Source organism: Molossus molossus, unplaced genomic scaffold (assembly GCF_014108415.1).
Source record: "Molossus molossus isolate mMolMol1 unplaced genomic scaffold, mMolMol1.p scaffold_m16_p_11, whole genome shotgun sequence".
In the NCBI taxonomy this organism is placed as follows: domain Eukaryota; kingdom Metazoa; phylum Chordata; class Mammalia; order Chiroptera; family Molossidae; genus Molossus; species Molossus molossus.
Window position 1 is genome coordinate 47,575,841 of NW_023425346.1, and position 15,113 is coordinate 47,590,953.

At 36.2% G+C, this 15,113-nt stretch overlaps 1 protein-coding gene across 1 annotated transcript in view; it reads right to left on the reverse strand.

The window, feature by feature from the left end:
* Positions 1–447: 447 nt before the first annotated feature.
* Positions 448–15,113, reverse strand: part of SCN7A (sodium voltage-gated channel alpha subunit 7) — an 85,200-nt gene continuing 70,534 nt past the window's right edge. The window contains 6 exon segments of the mRNA XM_036253331.1: positions 448–1,514; positions 4,168–4,438; positions 5,153–5,257; positions 6,379–6,516; positions 10,469–10,522; positions 11,268–11,546. Coding sequence (XP_036109224.1) covers positions 448–1,514; positions 4,168–4,438; positions 5,153–5,257; positions 6,379–6,516; positions 10,469–10,522; positions 11,268–11,546 — 1,914 coding nt within the window.

Consider the following 15,113-nt stretch of genomic DNA (forward strand, 5'->3'; position numbering starts at 1 on the left):
ATGGCCTGTAGTATTGTACTGTTTATTATTATTTTTAAAACATCATCATACATTAAAAAAGAGGGGATATGAGTCCCATCAAGTTAAGGTATATATAAAATATACAGGAAGACCCTTTTATTACTAATCTCTAACAACCCCCCAACCCCTATCATCCAAAAGAAGCACTCACTATATAAATCATAGAGAAAACAAGCACTGGATTATCAAATGGCAAGTTTAACCCATTGTAACTCACTACAGGAATTTAAAGGGTTGTCTTGGTTACACTGAATATAGAGGGGTAAACAAGTGAATTTAACATGGAGTCTTGTGAAAACAAGGTTAACCTCCATGAGTTGTAAACAATTGATGACTAAGTGAAATTTTTACTTTGTCTGATCTTTGCTCTTATTTCTGACTTAAACTTTCAACATTTTTGAGATATGTGAAAAGGTGGTAAGTGAATTAGATCTGGTTTTGAATAGTTGACTTTTCCTCAGCTTTACCAAATTAGACATCTCCTTTGGTAGCTTGACCTTCCCTGTCATCATCTATCATATGAATATCTGATGTATTTTTGTCATGTTGCCTCAAACGGTAGCTTTTATAAGCACGCTGAATGATGGTTGCGGAGACTGCCTCTTGTTTTCGTTTCAGAGTAGTTGTAATTGGTTCATACGTGATTTTAAAAGGGTTGGCTAACACAAACCCTGACTCCATCTCTGAAAGGAGTTTCTCCATCTTCACATCTTTACCCACAAATCGCTTTGTAAAAGCAAGTAAGATGTCAAGGCAATGAATTCTGTCCCCAACAGCCATTGGAAGATCCATGGCAACAAGCTGGCCCTTGTTTGGTTTTGCCACGGAAAGAGGAGGATCCAGGGCAGCTGCAAAATCTGAAAGCTTGCTGGAATCTATGTACTGGGTCCCATCAGGATCAAACCTCTTCCACACCTGAAAGAATTTCCTAAAGTCATCTTCACTCAAGGACTTGGCTTTTTTTTTAGAAGCAATATTTAAAAAATCCACAACAACAACGATGTACATGTTTACAATGATCAGCCATACTATGAGGATGTAACTGACAAAATAAATAATTCCAACAAGGGGGTTGCCACAATCTCCTCTAACCTGGGTCCCAGGGTTAATCTTATCAGGATCACAGTCGGACCATTGACTGTTAAAAATTGCATCGAGCATCCCATCCCAACCAGCAAATATTGTAACTTGGAAAAGACAGAGCATACTGCTGCCAAAGGTTTCAAAGTTGGACACATCATTAATTCCAGCATCCTTTTTAACATAGGCAAAATTATACATTCCAAAGATGGCGTAGACAAACATGACCAGGAAGATGAGCAGACCGATGTTCAACAATGCCGGGAGGAAGAGCATTAAAGGAAGCAGCAGATCATGGAACACCTTTGGTCCTTTCCCGGGACGCAGGACGTGGATGATCCGAGAGAGAAGTATCAGTCGCACCAGGGAAAGAGGTACAAGGTAGTATCCTACCATCTGAGGCAGAAGGAGTGCTTGGTGTGGGGAAAGATAAAGCAGGCAATAAAATTATTCCAATTCGATAATATTTAGAGGAATATAAGCTATTTTATATTTCATCATTTTCTATATGTTGAGATCATTTTATTCATCCTTCCCATATAGCATTTAGCACATATTGAAAGCTTGGGTTAGCCAAATATTAATCCTGGCAATGCTCAGAGTATCTAGGAAAATTTGGAAAAGAATTCTTTGTACCATCACCTTAAGAGTATTATGTATCAAGTACTTCTGGAATCACAGAGGGTATAAATCCATAATATGGGACAATAGTAATTTTTTCTGATTGCAGTTGGATCAAGAAAGTTAGTTCAATGCAACCATTATTGGATACTTAATAAAGATGTCGTGCAAATACAAATAATGTGACTTTTGTCCTCAAAGATCTTGTAGTCTTTAGAGGTAGACATTTAAACTAATTATAATGCAAAGCAGAAAAACCTGGTTTATAAATTACAAAAATGTGTTTTTCATTGAATTTATTGGGGTGAGCTGGTTAACAACATTATACAGGTTTCAGGTGCACAATTCCACAACACATCACCTGTATACTGTATTTCTTGACTCACAGATTATAATTTAATTTATTTTATAAATAGTATTTGGGCCCTTGGGAGCTATCAGTGTGAACTGAATAAATGAGTCTTTGCCTAGAACTTTTTTTCTGGCAGTGGCGAATGAATGAGAGAAATATGAAAGTGAGAGAGAGAACCACGAAACAAGGTGAAATTATAATTATCATAAAAAAGCTTAAGGGATGTTCTCTGTAAATACTGGAGAGAATGTGGTTCATTTTGAGTTGAGAAGGTGGGGGAGGGGAGAATCATCTGAGGCTTCTAAATGAGATAGTATGTTTGCTAAATGTGGAAAAATTATGTCTCACATCTCTGTTGACCTTTGTCACTGTTAATGTTGGCATTCTGAATCTCTGATATCCTGTCTTATCTATACCCTCATCTCCAGAGTGCTTTCATGAACCTTCAAGTCTGGCTCGAACATTCATTTCTGCTCAATCTTCCAAACCCTCCCATTGGGCAGGAGGCACTCCCCCTATCATTGTAGGTGCATTTTTTTCTCCATCTTCTAGAGTACTGATGGCTCATTCTCCCCCCCTCCATATTTCTCAGGGTAGAAAGGTGGAATAAGCAGGCATCTTTTTTTCTCCTTTTCATTGTGATTTCTAGATATCTTTCCTTCTCGTCATTTTCAGAAAGAAAAAATAATCATTTCAACACTTTGTGGGTCATGTCATTTAACAATACCATGCCCTACCATTCCTGGCTCTGTGATCTAGTCATTTCTCCTCACTTCTAGTCCATTGGAGTCTAGTTCTTGGCTCATGCCATCCTTTCCACCCCAGCACCTACCATCAACAAACGCTAGTCTCTCAGTCTTTGGCTCTTTTAATTTTAATAATCTCCATCATTTTACTTTAGTCATACACAACTATGGCCACATTCTGGACCCAGGCAGGATACCTGCTTTCTGAGATCTCAAATTCAAACAGCTTTCTCTCGGACTGCAGTTTTCTCACTTTCCAGGTCTCTGATTTAGTAACCCTCGCTTCCATCTCACAGGGCTCTTTAACTCCATATTCCTCTGTTATCTTCCTACCTGCTCCCTCCTGTTTCTACTCACTTGCAATCAAGCTTCTTGCACTTGGCTGCCAAGAGTTAGTTGCACTGCTTCCCCTACCAGGTGAATGAGTGAAGTTTCTGGGGCACAACTGGGCGGACAGTTCATCCACATTTTTTACTACTGACCACAGAGAACAGTGCTTTACAATGAACATTAAATATTCTCATGGAGTTCACGTTCTAGGAAGCATCTTATAGGAGGCAGACAATAAACAAACTTCTCTCAACCTAAAACACCTTTCTCTGAGATGATTTCTTGGCTACCTCCTTACCCAATAGGTAACTATTTAGATTTTTGTTTCTTCCACAAAGTTTTCCCTGACCCCTACTTACTGATTAGGTGTTTCTCACCGACGTGCTGCTGTAACATCCCTTATATACCTTACTGTATCCTTGTAGCACATAAAAAGGAACTACTAATTATCTGTGTCCTTCCATAGTTTATAATAAATTACAAACTATAGGCATACAGGAATCATGCCTAACTTGTTTACTAATGAATTCTTTGCATAGAGTATACTGTCTGCTCGCAAAGAAGGTAATCAAATATGTTGGTTAAATAAAAGACTGAGATCTCCAGGGTAAAACTAGTGACCAATTTATTAAAGCCTTAAACTCTACTGTGATGAAGGTTGTAAACAGTTACAGAGAGTAGAAGAATGGGAGAATAGTGAGCTTGAAAGGTTTTATCAGGCTAAGGTATATCTATAGTGTCATCTAGAAAAAATAATGTAGCTGATATGCTAAAGGGGTAATAAGTATTTACTTGGTGGTCTGTGAAGTAAAGTCTATATATTAATTCAAACAGTATTTTTGAATATCTTATATCTGTCAGGCATGTATGAACACAAAAATGTAAAGAATTTTGGTTGGAAATAACAATGATCCCTACCTGTTTTGCTGATTAAGAGGCTATATCTCAGGAGACATTTACTGTAAGAACTTGCCTCAGTTAATATTACGACAAATGAAATATGACTTAAAATCTTACCTGTAATAGACAAAATGACCAACATAAAATCAAAAATGTTCCATCCACTGGTGAAATAGTTACAATGGAAAGAGATGAGCTTCAGCACACATTCTGCAGTGTACAGAATAACGAAAACTAGGTCGATCCAGGAGAGAGCAGTGTCCATCTGCAGACTCTGTTCATCACTTTGTATCATAATGGTTATTGCTTGGAAACAGATAAGAACCATAATGATGATATTAAAAATTTTATTTGTTACCAAGTCAAAGATGAATCCTTGGCACTTGTTCTGTGGGTAAGAAAAAGGTGTAATAATCTTATTAATAAGGAATCTATATACACACATAGGTTTTGCAACTTTCCTCCCAGCATAAATAGAATAAGTCAGGGTCTAAGTTCTTACCAAACTAGAGTTATGTACAGCACACAGTCAAAACAAACAAGAAGAGCATCCAAAGCTTTGTCAAGGAACATATTTTTAAAAATTTTGTTAAAAGCATTTGTTGTTAAGAATTTTAAAAATACATGTTTATTTTTATTTTGTTTTTTGTTAATCCTCACCTGAGGATATTTTTCCACTGATTTTTAGATAGAGTGGAAGGGAAGGAGGGAGGGAGGGAGAGATAGAAACATTGAAATGTACAAGACAAGTGAACCTGTGTGTATGTATAAGATTATCTAGATAGCATATAAAGCCCTGGCTGATTAGAGCATTGTCTTGATACATCAAGATTGATACCAAGGTTGACACCAAGGTAGTGGGTTCGATCTTCGGTCAGGGCATATACAAGAATCAATGCACGACCCCCATTTACTGGGGCCAGACACTAAGCTTGAAACCCAGATACATGCCCTTGACTAAGAATTGAAACTGCAACCCTTGGGTCCATGGGTTGCTCTAACTGCTAAGCAAAAGTGGACAGGGTCACATGTTTATTTTTAAAGATGAATATATCAAGGAAACTTTTTTAGAAGCTTAAAAAAAATCTAGAAGCTTTCTTACTCTTGGGCGAGGTATTGTTTTTCCAGAATCCTCACACATCAGCTTCTTCAGTGCATGGTATTGTTTCTTCTGTTTTACTGTTATAAAGATATTTGAGCCTCCCTGGTAAAGAAATGAAAGAAAAATATATTAAAATCAGAATCAATCCAAATTTCACTTTATACTAATATACATTTTGGAAAGGTTGGCAATGATTGATTCAATCTTTAAAACAGGCTTAACTGCAATGAACTAAACCATACTTAAACACATCTGATTTTCTGCACAAAAATCCATATAAAATGTCTACAGACTATGTTATGGTAGTGATTGATGCTCAGTTATATTTTGGTGCACTTTCTTGTGGGTGGTCAACCCTATTTTAACTTTTCTGTTTGAGGCCTACCTCTTATTAGACTGAGACAGGAGAAACGGGATATCTAGAAAGGTTTATCTTTCTAGATGTTTGACCACTGATCTCTCTAATCCCATGTGATCAGTGGAGACTCAGTTGTTTGTTTACCAGATTCTGCACATGGCTAAATTTTGATGACATGGCTGAGCTGTAATTTCAGAATTAAATGATTTTTTTCCTTCATTTTGTTAGAAGGCTTTCCTATCCCAATAGAAAGTAGGTCTCTGTGGTTAGAATAAGCAGACTTAGAAGACTTTTGAAGCCTTTGCAATTTGTAGAAGCCCTGAAGAGAATATTAGTGTGGAGATGGCACCAAATGGGCTGTTTAATTCTGCCTCTGAATTCTTTCTTATTCATTTCAAGCACGCCTATTTAGGCCAGCCGGTTAGAATTTATGACTCTCTCTATTACTAGCATGAAAAGTTACTCCAACAGAGAAGAGAGCAGTGTGCCCAGGCTGGTTATGACTCTGAATGTTTTGAAAATTTCAGAGAGGAAAAAAGTGTGAACTTCACATATTTGTGCAAACAATGTTTTTATTTTTTAGCATGTCATTATTTATGAACATACACACAGAAACACTTTCAATTTTTACCTTTTAAACTTGGCTGTATATATTTGAATATAGAAAACAATATACAGAATGAACATTTTAGTAATATTTATCAATATGTAGAAACATCAATTTTTATTTTTATTTTTATTTTTTTTAGCTAAGTACCAAATAAAAATGACATTAAGCTGAATCGAAACCAATTATTTGAAGCAGGACATTTTTATAAATGTGTTTGATTTTCTCAGGCATTGATGAACAAAAAATATTTATACTTATCTTCATGTTATGTTTGTTGAAATTAGCAAGAATAACACCGACCAGCATAGTCAGAGGAAGAAATAATCCAATGATAATAAAGCCAATAAAGTAACAATACATGTAGATGTTGCATTCAAATTCAGGTTGCACATTTACCTAAAAGTTAAGTTAAAAAATAAGCAAAATAAGGAAGAGCATAGAGCACTTTTAGGGCAGTGAAAAAACTCTGCATGATATTGTAATAATTGGGTACAAGTCGACTAGATTCCAAAATGGTGGTGGAGTGAATGGAAACTACGCAGACCATCTCCCAGGACCCAACTGAAATTACAACTAAAATAAAGACAAATCATCAGGAAAAAGCAACAGAAAAGCAGTTTGCAAGGACCATATAACCAGGGACACTGAATCAATCCTGGTAGGGTTGCAGAGGCATGAGAGAGGGGCTCGGATTCCATGAACAGCAGTGGTCTTAGCTGTGAGCTACACCCTCGGGGCTAATCTCCCAATCCCGCTCTACAGCAAAGAGGGCCAGGACAGAGCACTAAAATAGCCACAGCCACTCACCTTGGGCTTCAGCAGAAGGAGGGCAGACTGGACTGCAACTGTGTGGGGACACTCGGGATTTAGAGGGTACTCAGAGCTTTTGCTGAGTTGGATGGTGGCCATCTTACTCCTTCCCAGGGCTATGAGGAGAGGTGGTGGCCCCTCCCTCAGAGATTCAACCCCACCCAGGTGAGCCATTGAAATGCAAATATAGGCTCATTAGCAACCAGCATCTGCCCCACCCTTGGGAAATCCCCTTATGCTGAACACCTGAGAGAGTTTTTCATTCAACTGAGAACCCAAGACTCTTCAAGTCACTGCTACTAATAGCATCCAGGCAAAAAGCTAGAGAATCACTGAACCTTTCCTGGGCTTGCAACTCTGCCCAGGAAAGTAAGACTTGACAGGGGTGTTTAATGTGGGTCCTCCCATGCTCATCCAAACCCAGAAGAGGGAGCCATAAACAACAGAGCACCAACACCCACAGGGAAATTTTGTCAGGCTGCAAAATGCACTGAGATAGCCAAAATGGTGAAACAAAGAAACAAACCCCAAATGAAAGAACAAGAGACCTCTACCGAAGATGAGAGATAAATGAAATGCAGTTAAGCAAGTTATCAGAGGTAGAATTCAGAGCCATGATCTTGAGGAAGCTTAACAGCATGAGTAAGGACATTAACACCATGAGTAAAGACATAGAAACACTGAAAATCAACCAATTGGAAATGAAAAACCACCAAGAAGAAATAAAGAATCACATAGCAGAAATAAAGAACACATTGGAAGGACTAAACAGCAGAGTAGAGGAAACTGAGGACTGGATCAGTGAATTAGAAGACAGGGTAGAAAAAATCAACCAATCAGAAAACCAAAAGGAAAAATAAACAATTAAAAAACAAGAAGACAGCTTAAGAGAATTATGGGACAACTGGAAATGTAATAATATTTGTATCATAGGAGTTCTTGAAGAAGAAGAAAATAAGCAAGGGTTACAGAATATATTTGAAGAAGTGGTGACAGAAAACGTCCCTAAAGGAAGAAGGCATTCAAGTTCAAGAAGAACACACAGCAAAAGAAACAACCATCAAAATGGAAAGGGATTCCACTATATGGGAGACCATAATTGCTAATGATGCATCAGATAAGGAGTTAATTTCCAAAATATATAGAGTGCTCATACAACTCAAAAAAAGGAAGACAAAGAACCCAATTTAAAAAATGGGCATACGACCTAAATAGACAGCTCTCCAAATAGGACATAAAAGTGGCCAAGAGACATAAGAAGAAATGCTCAACATCACTAATCATCAGAGAGATGCAAATTAAAACAACAATGAGGTATCATCTCACACCTGTCAGAATGGTCACTGTCAACAAATCATCAAACAAGTGTAAGCAAGGGTGTGGAGAAAAGGGGACTCTAGTACACTGCTGGTGGGAATGCAGACTGGTGCAGCCACTGTGGAAACACTATGGTGTTACCTCAAAAAGTTAGAAATTGAACTGCCATTTGACCCAGTGATCCCACTTCTAGGAATATACCCTAAGAAGCCTGAAACACCAATCAGAAAGAATATATGTATCCCTATGTTCATAGCAGCACTATTTACAATAGCTAAGATCTGGAAACAGCCCAAGTGTCCATTCATAGACAAATGAATAAAAAAGCTGTGGTATATATACACAATGGAGTACTATGCAGCTGTAAGAAAGAAAGATCTTTTATCCTTTGAGATGGAGGGACCTGAAGAATATTATCCTAAGCAAAACAAGCCAAGCAGAGAAAGATAAATATATCTTGGAATATAATGAAAATAACAATCTGAGGAACAGGGTAGACCCAGAGATGTGGAAGTAGGGTACAGAATGACAACCCTCAAAAGAGGGGTGGAGGGGAGGGAAAAGATAAACCACAGAAATTATATGCATGTACACATGACCAATGGACACGGACAACAAAGCTGGCGACGGGGTGGGGGGATGGGGAGGAGGGTGTCGGGAAAAAAGAAGAAACATCTGTAATAAAAATAAATTAATAAAAAAATTGATCTCTACTAAATATATGGGGGCTTCAAGATACAATACTGAATCCTTCGTACATGTATTCCATAGCATTCCTCAAGAAAAGAAAGACACAATTTTTACTTTCTTTGTTAATTTTATTTTTTTCTTTTATTGTTGCCTCTTACATCTGCATAATGCTGTAAGTGGGTTCACCAATCCTGTATACTATGCAGTAAAATTTAAATACAGTGCTAGGATTAAAATAAAATAAAGTAATATAAAACAAAAAAAAATAATGGGTACATGTCATCAACATCTGTCCAAATCTACAGAATGTACTACACTGAGTGAACCCCAAAGTAAACTATGAATTTGGGGTGATTATGATGTGTCAATGTAGATTATTTCTTGGTAAAAATATATATTGTGTGTGTGTATGTATATATATATACATACACACACACACACACACACATACCATTCTTGCCCTGCTGGTCTGGTTTAACTGGTTGAGAGTTGTCACATGCACCAGGAGGGCACTGGTTCGATTCCTGATCAGGGCACATGCCCAGATTGAGTGCTCAGTCCCCAGTAGGGGACCTGCAGGAAGTGGCCAATGTTTCTCTCTCATTGATGTTTCTCTCTCCCTCTCCCTCTCCCTCTCCCTCTCCCTCCCTCTCTAAAATTAATAAAAGCATATATATATTTTTAAAAATATACCATTCTGATGAATGATGCTAACAGTGAGGAGGCTATGCATGCGTGGAGGAAGGGGGTGTATGGGAAATATCTATACCTCCCTCTCAGTTGTGTTGTAAACCTAAAACTGCACTAAAGATAAATTCTTTTTATTCCTCACCCGAGGACATTTTTTTTTATTTTTTTTTTATTTTGCATTTATCTTCAGATAGAGTGGGAGGGAGAGAGGGAGGAAGAGAGAGAGAGAGAAACATCAATGTGAGGGAGACACATCGAGTGGTTGCCACCCACATGACCCAACCGGGGCTGGGAACAAACTGCAACCAAGGTACGTGCCCTCAGCGGGAACCAAACCCGGGACTCCCTGGTCTGCAGGCCAACGCTCTCACCACTGAGTCAAACCAGCCAGGGCTAAAGAGAAATTCTTTAAAAATAAAAATACTTAAATAGTGAAAAATAAGGAAAATATTGATACTAACTTTTTAAAACATAAGATTTATAAAACAAGTTCTGACAAGAAAATCCAAGAATGCTACTTGAAGTAATATTTCCTCTTTGCTCATTAGTTAAGGGATACAATTGTTTTGTTTATTGAGTTTAAAGTTTCTTGTATTGGTTTAATAAATATTATGAAGTCTGGTAATCCTTCAAAAGGGCCTGTTGGGCCTCAACCATTGTGTATAATCCTGAAAGGACTTCATTGTCCATGAAATGCTCAATCTGAACTGTATTTAACTTCTGTCTAGCATAAGCATTTGCTTTTACCCTGTTAATATTGTTATTGCTGGTATCCTGCTCTTGAATTACAAAAATGACTTTGTTGAAGTGTAACAATGGTTTAAGATTATACTATACTTACACCAGTAGAATCAACAGCTGAATCCATAATAGTGAGCCATCCATTGAACGTTGCCTGTAAAAATGGCAAGTATTTAATTCTTATGAAAATCTTATGTTTCATGACAAATAAAAGTCAAATTCAATCTTTTATTAATATAGTAAAACATTTGATTAGTAAGGCTGACCACTCTTCAATCTATTGTATAACTATCTTTACTTTTTTCATTATTAAATTTATGTTGTCTGTTAACGACTATATAAAACTACTAGTGTAACTGTAGTTAATAACTTAAAATATTTTAAGATAATATAATTAGACAGAGAAAGAAAAAAGGTACAGAAAGAGAGAGGTAAATAGTAAATAAATACGTGCTGCCTGAGAGTCATAGGTACTTGTAACAGCTATGTATGTGCTTTTCTGTTGGGGAGCTAAGACAAGAATGGTTCACCTCCTCACATCTGCTAGACTGAGTAGCCATTCTTCAGAGCACTAAGTAAAAACAAAACTGTAGTAACCTGAGTTGGACCAAAAACTCTGACCCTGTTACATGATCAGTGATGCAAACAGGTTTGGCCAGTCCCTGCCATTTCCTCAGTCAGACCTGCCTTCATCTCCATAGTCTTCTCCAAAGACAGTAGAAATGGTTCCATTTTTGTTTCTTTGAATGAATATATCTGTTCATAACATGTATCTATTAACAAATAATAGCTAAAATAATTTATAACCAATTTTATTAATCATCCAAATTTTGTCTTTATATTTATCTACAATATGGATGAACATATATAATAGATAATAAAATCAAAAGCATACTTACTACTTGAAGCAATGAAAGGAAACCATTTCCAACATTATCAAAGTTCAGTTTTGCATTCTCCCATGGCATGGACTCATTGAATAGAAGACTTTCACATTGACTCTTATTCATGACTTCATATATAGAAAACCTTTCTCCACTTGTTGGGTCAATGCATTTGTAGAATGTGCCAGCAAATAACTGTACTCCCACGATGCTAAAAGCCAGCCAGATCAAAAGGCAGACCAGAAACACATTCAAAGCGGGTAAAGTTGTTTTTATCAAAGCTCTTACAACCACCTGGCATATAAAAAGCAAACATGTAAACTTTAGTAAGAAATGTGAAACAATTTTGATTAAATTGGAAATACTAATTAATGCACTGTCATATTGAATAACAAAAAAGGGCTACTTCTAAAGATTTAATAGACCATACACATGCTGGTATTTGAATAACTTAAATAATAAATTTCAATGAAAAATATAGATTAGAAATCTAGATATTCTCAAAATGTTTCCAGTACAAAGAAAATCATTAAAAGAACAACAGAGCTGATTAGTATAAATGCTAGAATAAAGAACTATTTCATTGATTTAACACACATTTATCAACTACTGTGCGAGAAATGTGTAAGGCAAGTGAACCTGAGTGCATGTATAAGATTATGTATGAAGCATATAAAGCCCTGGTTGTGGATAGCTCAGTTGGTTAGAGCATTGTCTTCATATGCCAAGGTTGATGCCAAGGTTGTGGGTTTGATCCTCAGTCACGGCACATATAAGAATCAACCAATGAATTCATAAATAAGTGGAAGAGCAACTTGATCTCTCTCTCTTTCTCTCTCTCTCTCTCAAATCAATAGGAAGCATATAAAAAGAGAGCAAAATGGGCCCAGACATAATAACAAATAGAATATTCTCTCTCTCTCTCTCTCTCTCTCTCTCTCTCTCTCTCTCTGTTAATCCTTACCCAAGGGTATTTTTCCATTGATTTTTTTCCATAGAGTAGAAGGAAGGCAGGGGGAGAGAGAGAGAAACATTGATGTGAGAGAAACATCCATTGGTTGCCTCCCCAGGGCCAGGATCTAACCTGCAACCCTTGACTGAGAGTTAAACACGCAACCCTTTGGTCAGTGGGCCGACACTCTAACTGCTAAGCCAAATCGGCCAGGGCTCCAATAGAATATTTTCAATCTTTGCTATTTTTTAAAAATCCTCACCCAAGCCTATGTTTTTTATTTATTTTTAGAGCGAGAGAGAGAAACATCCATCTGTTGCCACCCTTGGGTGCCCTGACTAAGGATCAAATCCACACCGTTTGGTGCATGGAACAATGCTCCAACCAACTGAGCTACCCAACCATGGCAATCATTGCTTTTTATTTATCTTTCACTTAGCATTTATACTTTCGACTCCCATCCTCCAAAATCACTTCTTTCCCTTTTTTTCTGAGGCACCATTTATTTTCTCTTCTACTAGTCTAACCTTTCTTAGCATCAGCCATTACTGGATACATATACTTTTGCCTGTACTTTCTTGTTCATACTCGTTCGTTTTTTAGCCTTGAGTTACTATTTTGTCTTTCAATTGTGTTATCAAAAAGACTTTATTTCTAAAACTAAGTCACAGATCTTTTGTTGACACTTTGGATATTTTGAGAGGTCCACTGATGCCTCTGATGAAAAAATGTTGTGCCGATTAGTAATTTCACACATGTAAGAATAAAAGCCGTGGATATGGTTGACACAAATATTTCGGTAGTGACAGCACCAAGACTTGGAGGTTATTAAGTGCATAAAGGATTTTCTATAATCATGTAGCTTCCTTACATACTGAGTGATATATCGTCAGAGCTCATTCAACTACAGAACTTCCAGACATTGTGATGAAGCCGCAGATCAGGATCTGACCTTGACCTGAGAGTGGCTGTCACTGAGTTGTCCATGGCTACTATCTCACTGCCATTCTCGTGAAGGGATGGCACCAAAAGTACAGTGCTTAATTTATAGCAAACAGAGGCAGCTTCCCTGGCAAATACTGTTCTACTTGTCTCTAAATTAGGTGCAGACAATTTGCTGAAAGAGGCATTCTTCATCTCCCTTTACCTCCCGTGTAGCTAAAATATTAGGAAAAAATACCCTAGTATTATCCCACAATATTTTTTACAGTAACAAATTTATTTTAGTTACATTCATTGTCATCTGTGTGTGTGTTACCCAGCTTCATGGAGGTATAATTGACCAATAAAATTTGTGTATATTTAAGGTGCACAAAATCATGATTTGATATATGTATACATTATGAAATGATTACCACCATCAAGCTAATGAACACATTCCTAATATAGTTCTTTTTTTTTTTTTTTTTTGGTGGTGGTGAAAACACTTACCTACTCTCAGAAAATTTCAAGCATACAGTATAATATTATCAACTCTACAGGGGCCGAGCTGTACATGGAAACCCCAGAGCTTATTCATCTCATAAATAAAAGTTTGTACTCTTTGATCGAATCTCCCCTTCCATAACCCCGCCTTGCAGTAATTTGAGTTAAAAGGTCACATATAGTTTACAGACCTAGAACAGTCTATAAAATTTTTCTATTCCTGAACTGTATTTATGCTGGAAATCTGGCTGTCTTGTCATTTTAACCTCAAGCTTACAGACCTCTTCAACCACATTTTACTTTTCAACTTACCTCATTTTGGTTTAAAAGCAAACCAGTGGGGATAATACTACCTTGTGGACCACCATAATGCTGTTAATAAACTGTTTCATAAGTTATAATATAAATTACAATAATATTTTAGATATTTGTTCTTTAGGTGAATGATAATTAGAATTTTGCTATATTTGCTGCACAAAGTAATTCTTTTCCAACACCACCAATCAAATGCATTTGGGGAATAAGTTAATCAAGTTTAAATCCTGTTATAATGGGTCAGATTCATATAAATTACAAAAAAATTATTATCAATGATGTTCCTGCATATATATTAAAGTGTAATTAATGTACTTAATACATGCAGTTATATATGTATATATGTATACACATATATGATGCAAAGGTGACAGTATTAAAATGTTTGCAATATATTTTTTTTTGGTAAAATTCATATTTTAAATTACTTATACTTCTATTTGAATCTATAATAAAAACTCAAATTTTGAGATAAAAACAAGTGGAAAAATTCAAGTGTTATAGTTTCTATATGAATGGCAGTTTAAATGTACCATATGATTCATGAACTATAAAAATAATACAGTTTAAACATAATTTTCTTAATGGATCTTACCTACTTTGAATATGTGGTTTTCTGTAATATTAATCAAATTGGCAGGCTAATGTTAAATATTATATGTCAATAAAAATGCAAGAAAACAAACGTCATTATGAAATAAGTAAAATTTGAACTTTTCTCTGATTTGTACACATAACTGATCTCTGTCGATCTACATAATTATACTATTTGTAGTGGTCATATGCTGTTTTTTTCTTTTAGGTTGAGCCATAAGGGATTTCCTTTCTAAGCCCAAAAGATTGAACACTGGCCATTTTATGTGGTTCAACCTGTTAGTTTCTCTCACATTGTTCAGAAGAGATTTTGACATGAGACTGAAGGAGAGACAACTGGCAAGAATTCACAATTTGTGATGGGTAATTTTTTAAAAAGTAAATTTATTTTAAAATTTAAAATGCAAATTTTATTTCATTTAGCAAATAACTATTTGGTATGTACAATGTTGCTATAATTTTAAAAGTTAGCTAACTGATCAAACTTTTACTTTCTGACAGTTATGTGTTTAATTTGAGATAATTTTATTAATACTCATACCTGTCCATGTGGGTTAGAATGGTATTACTTTAAA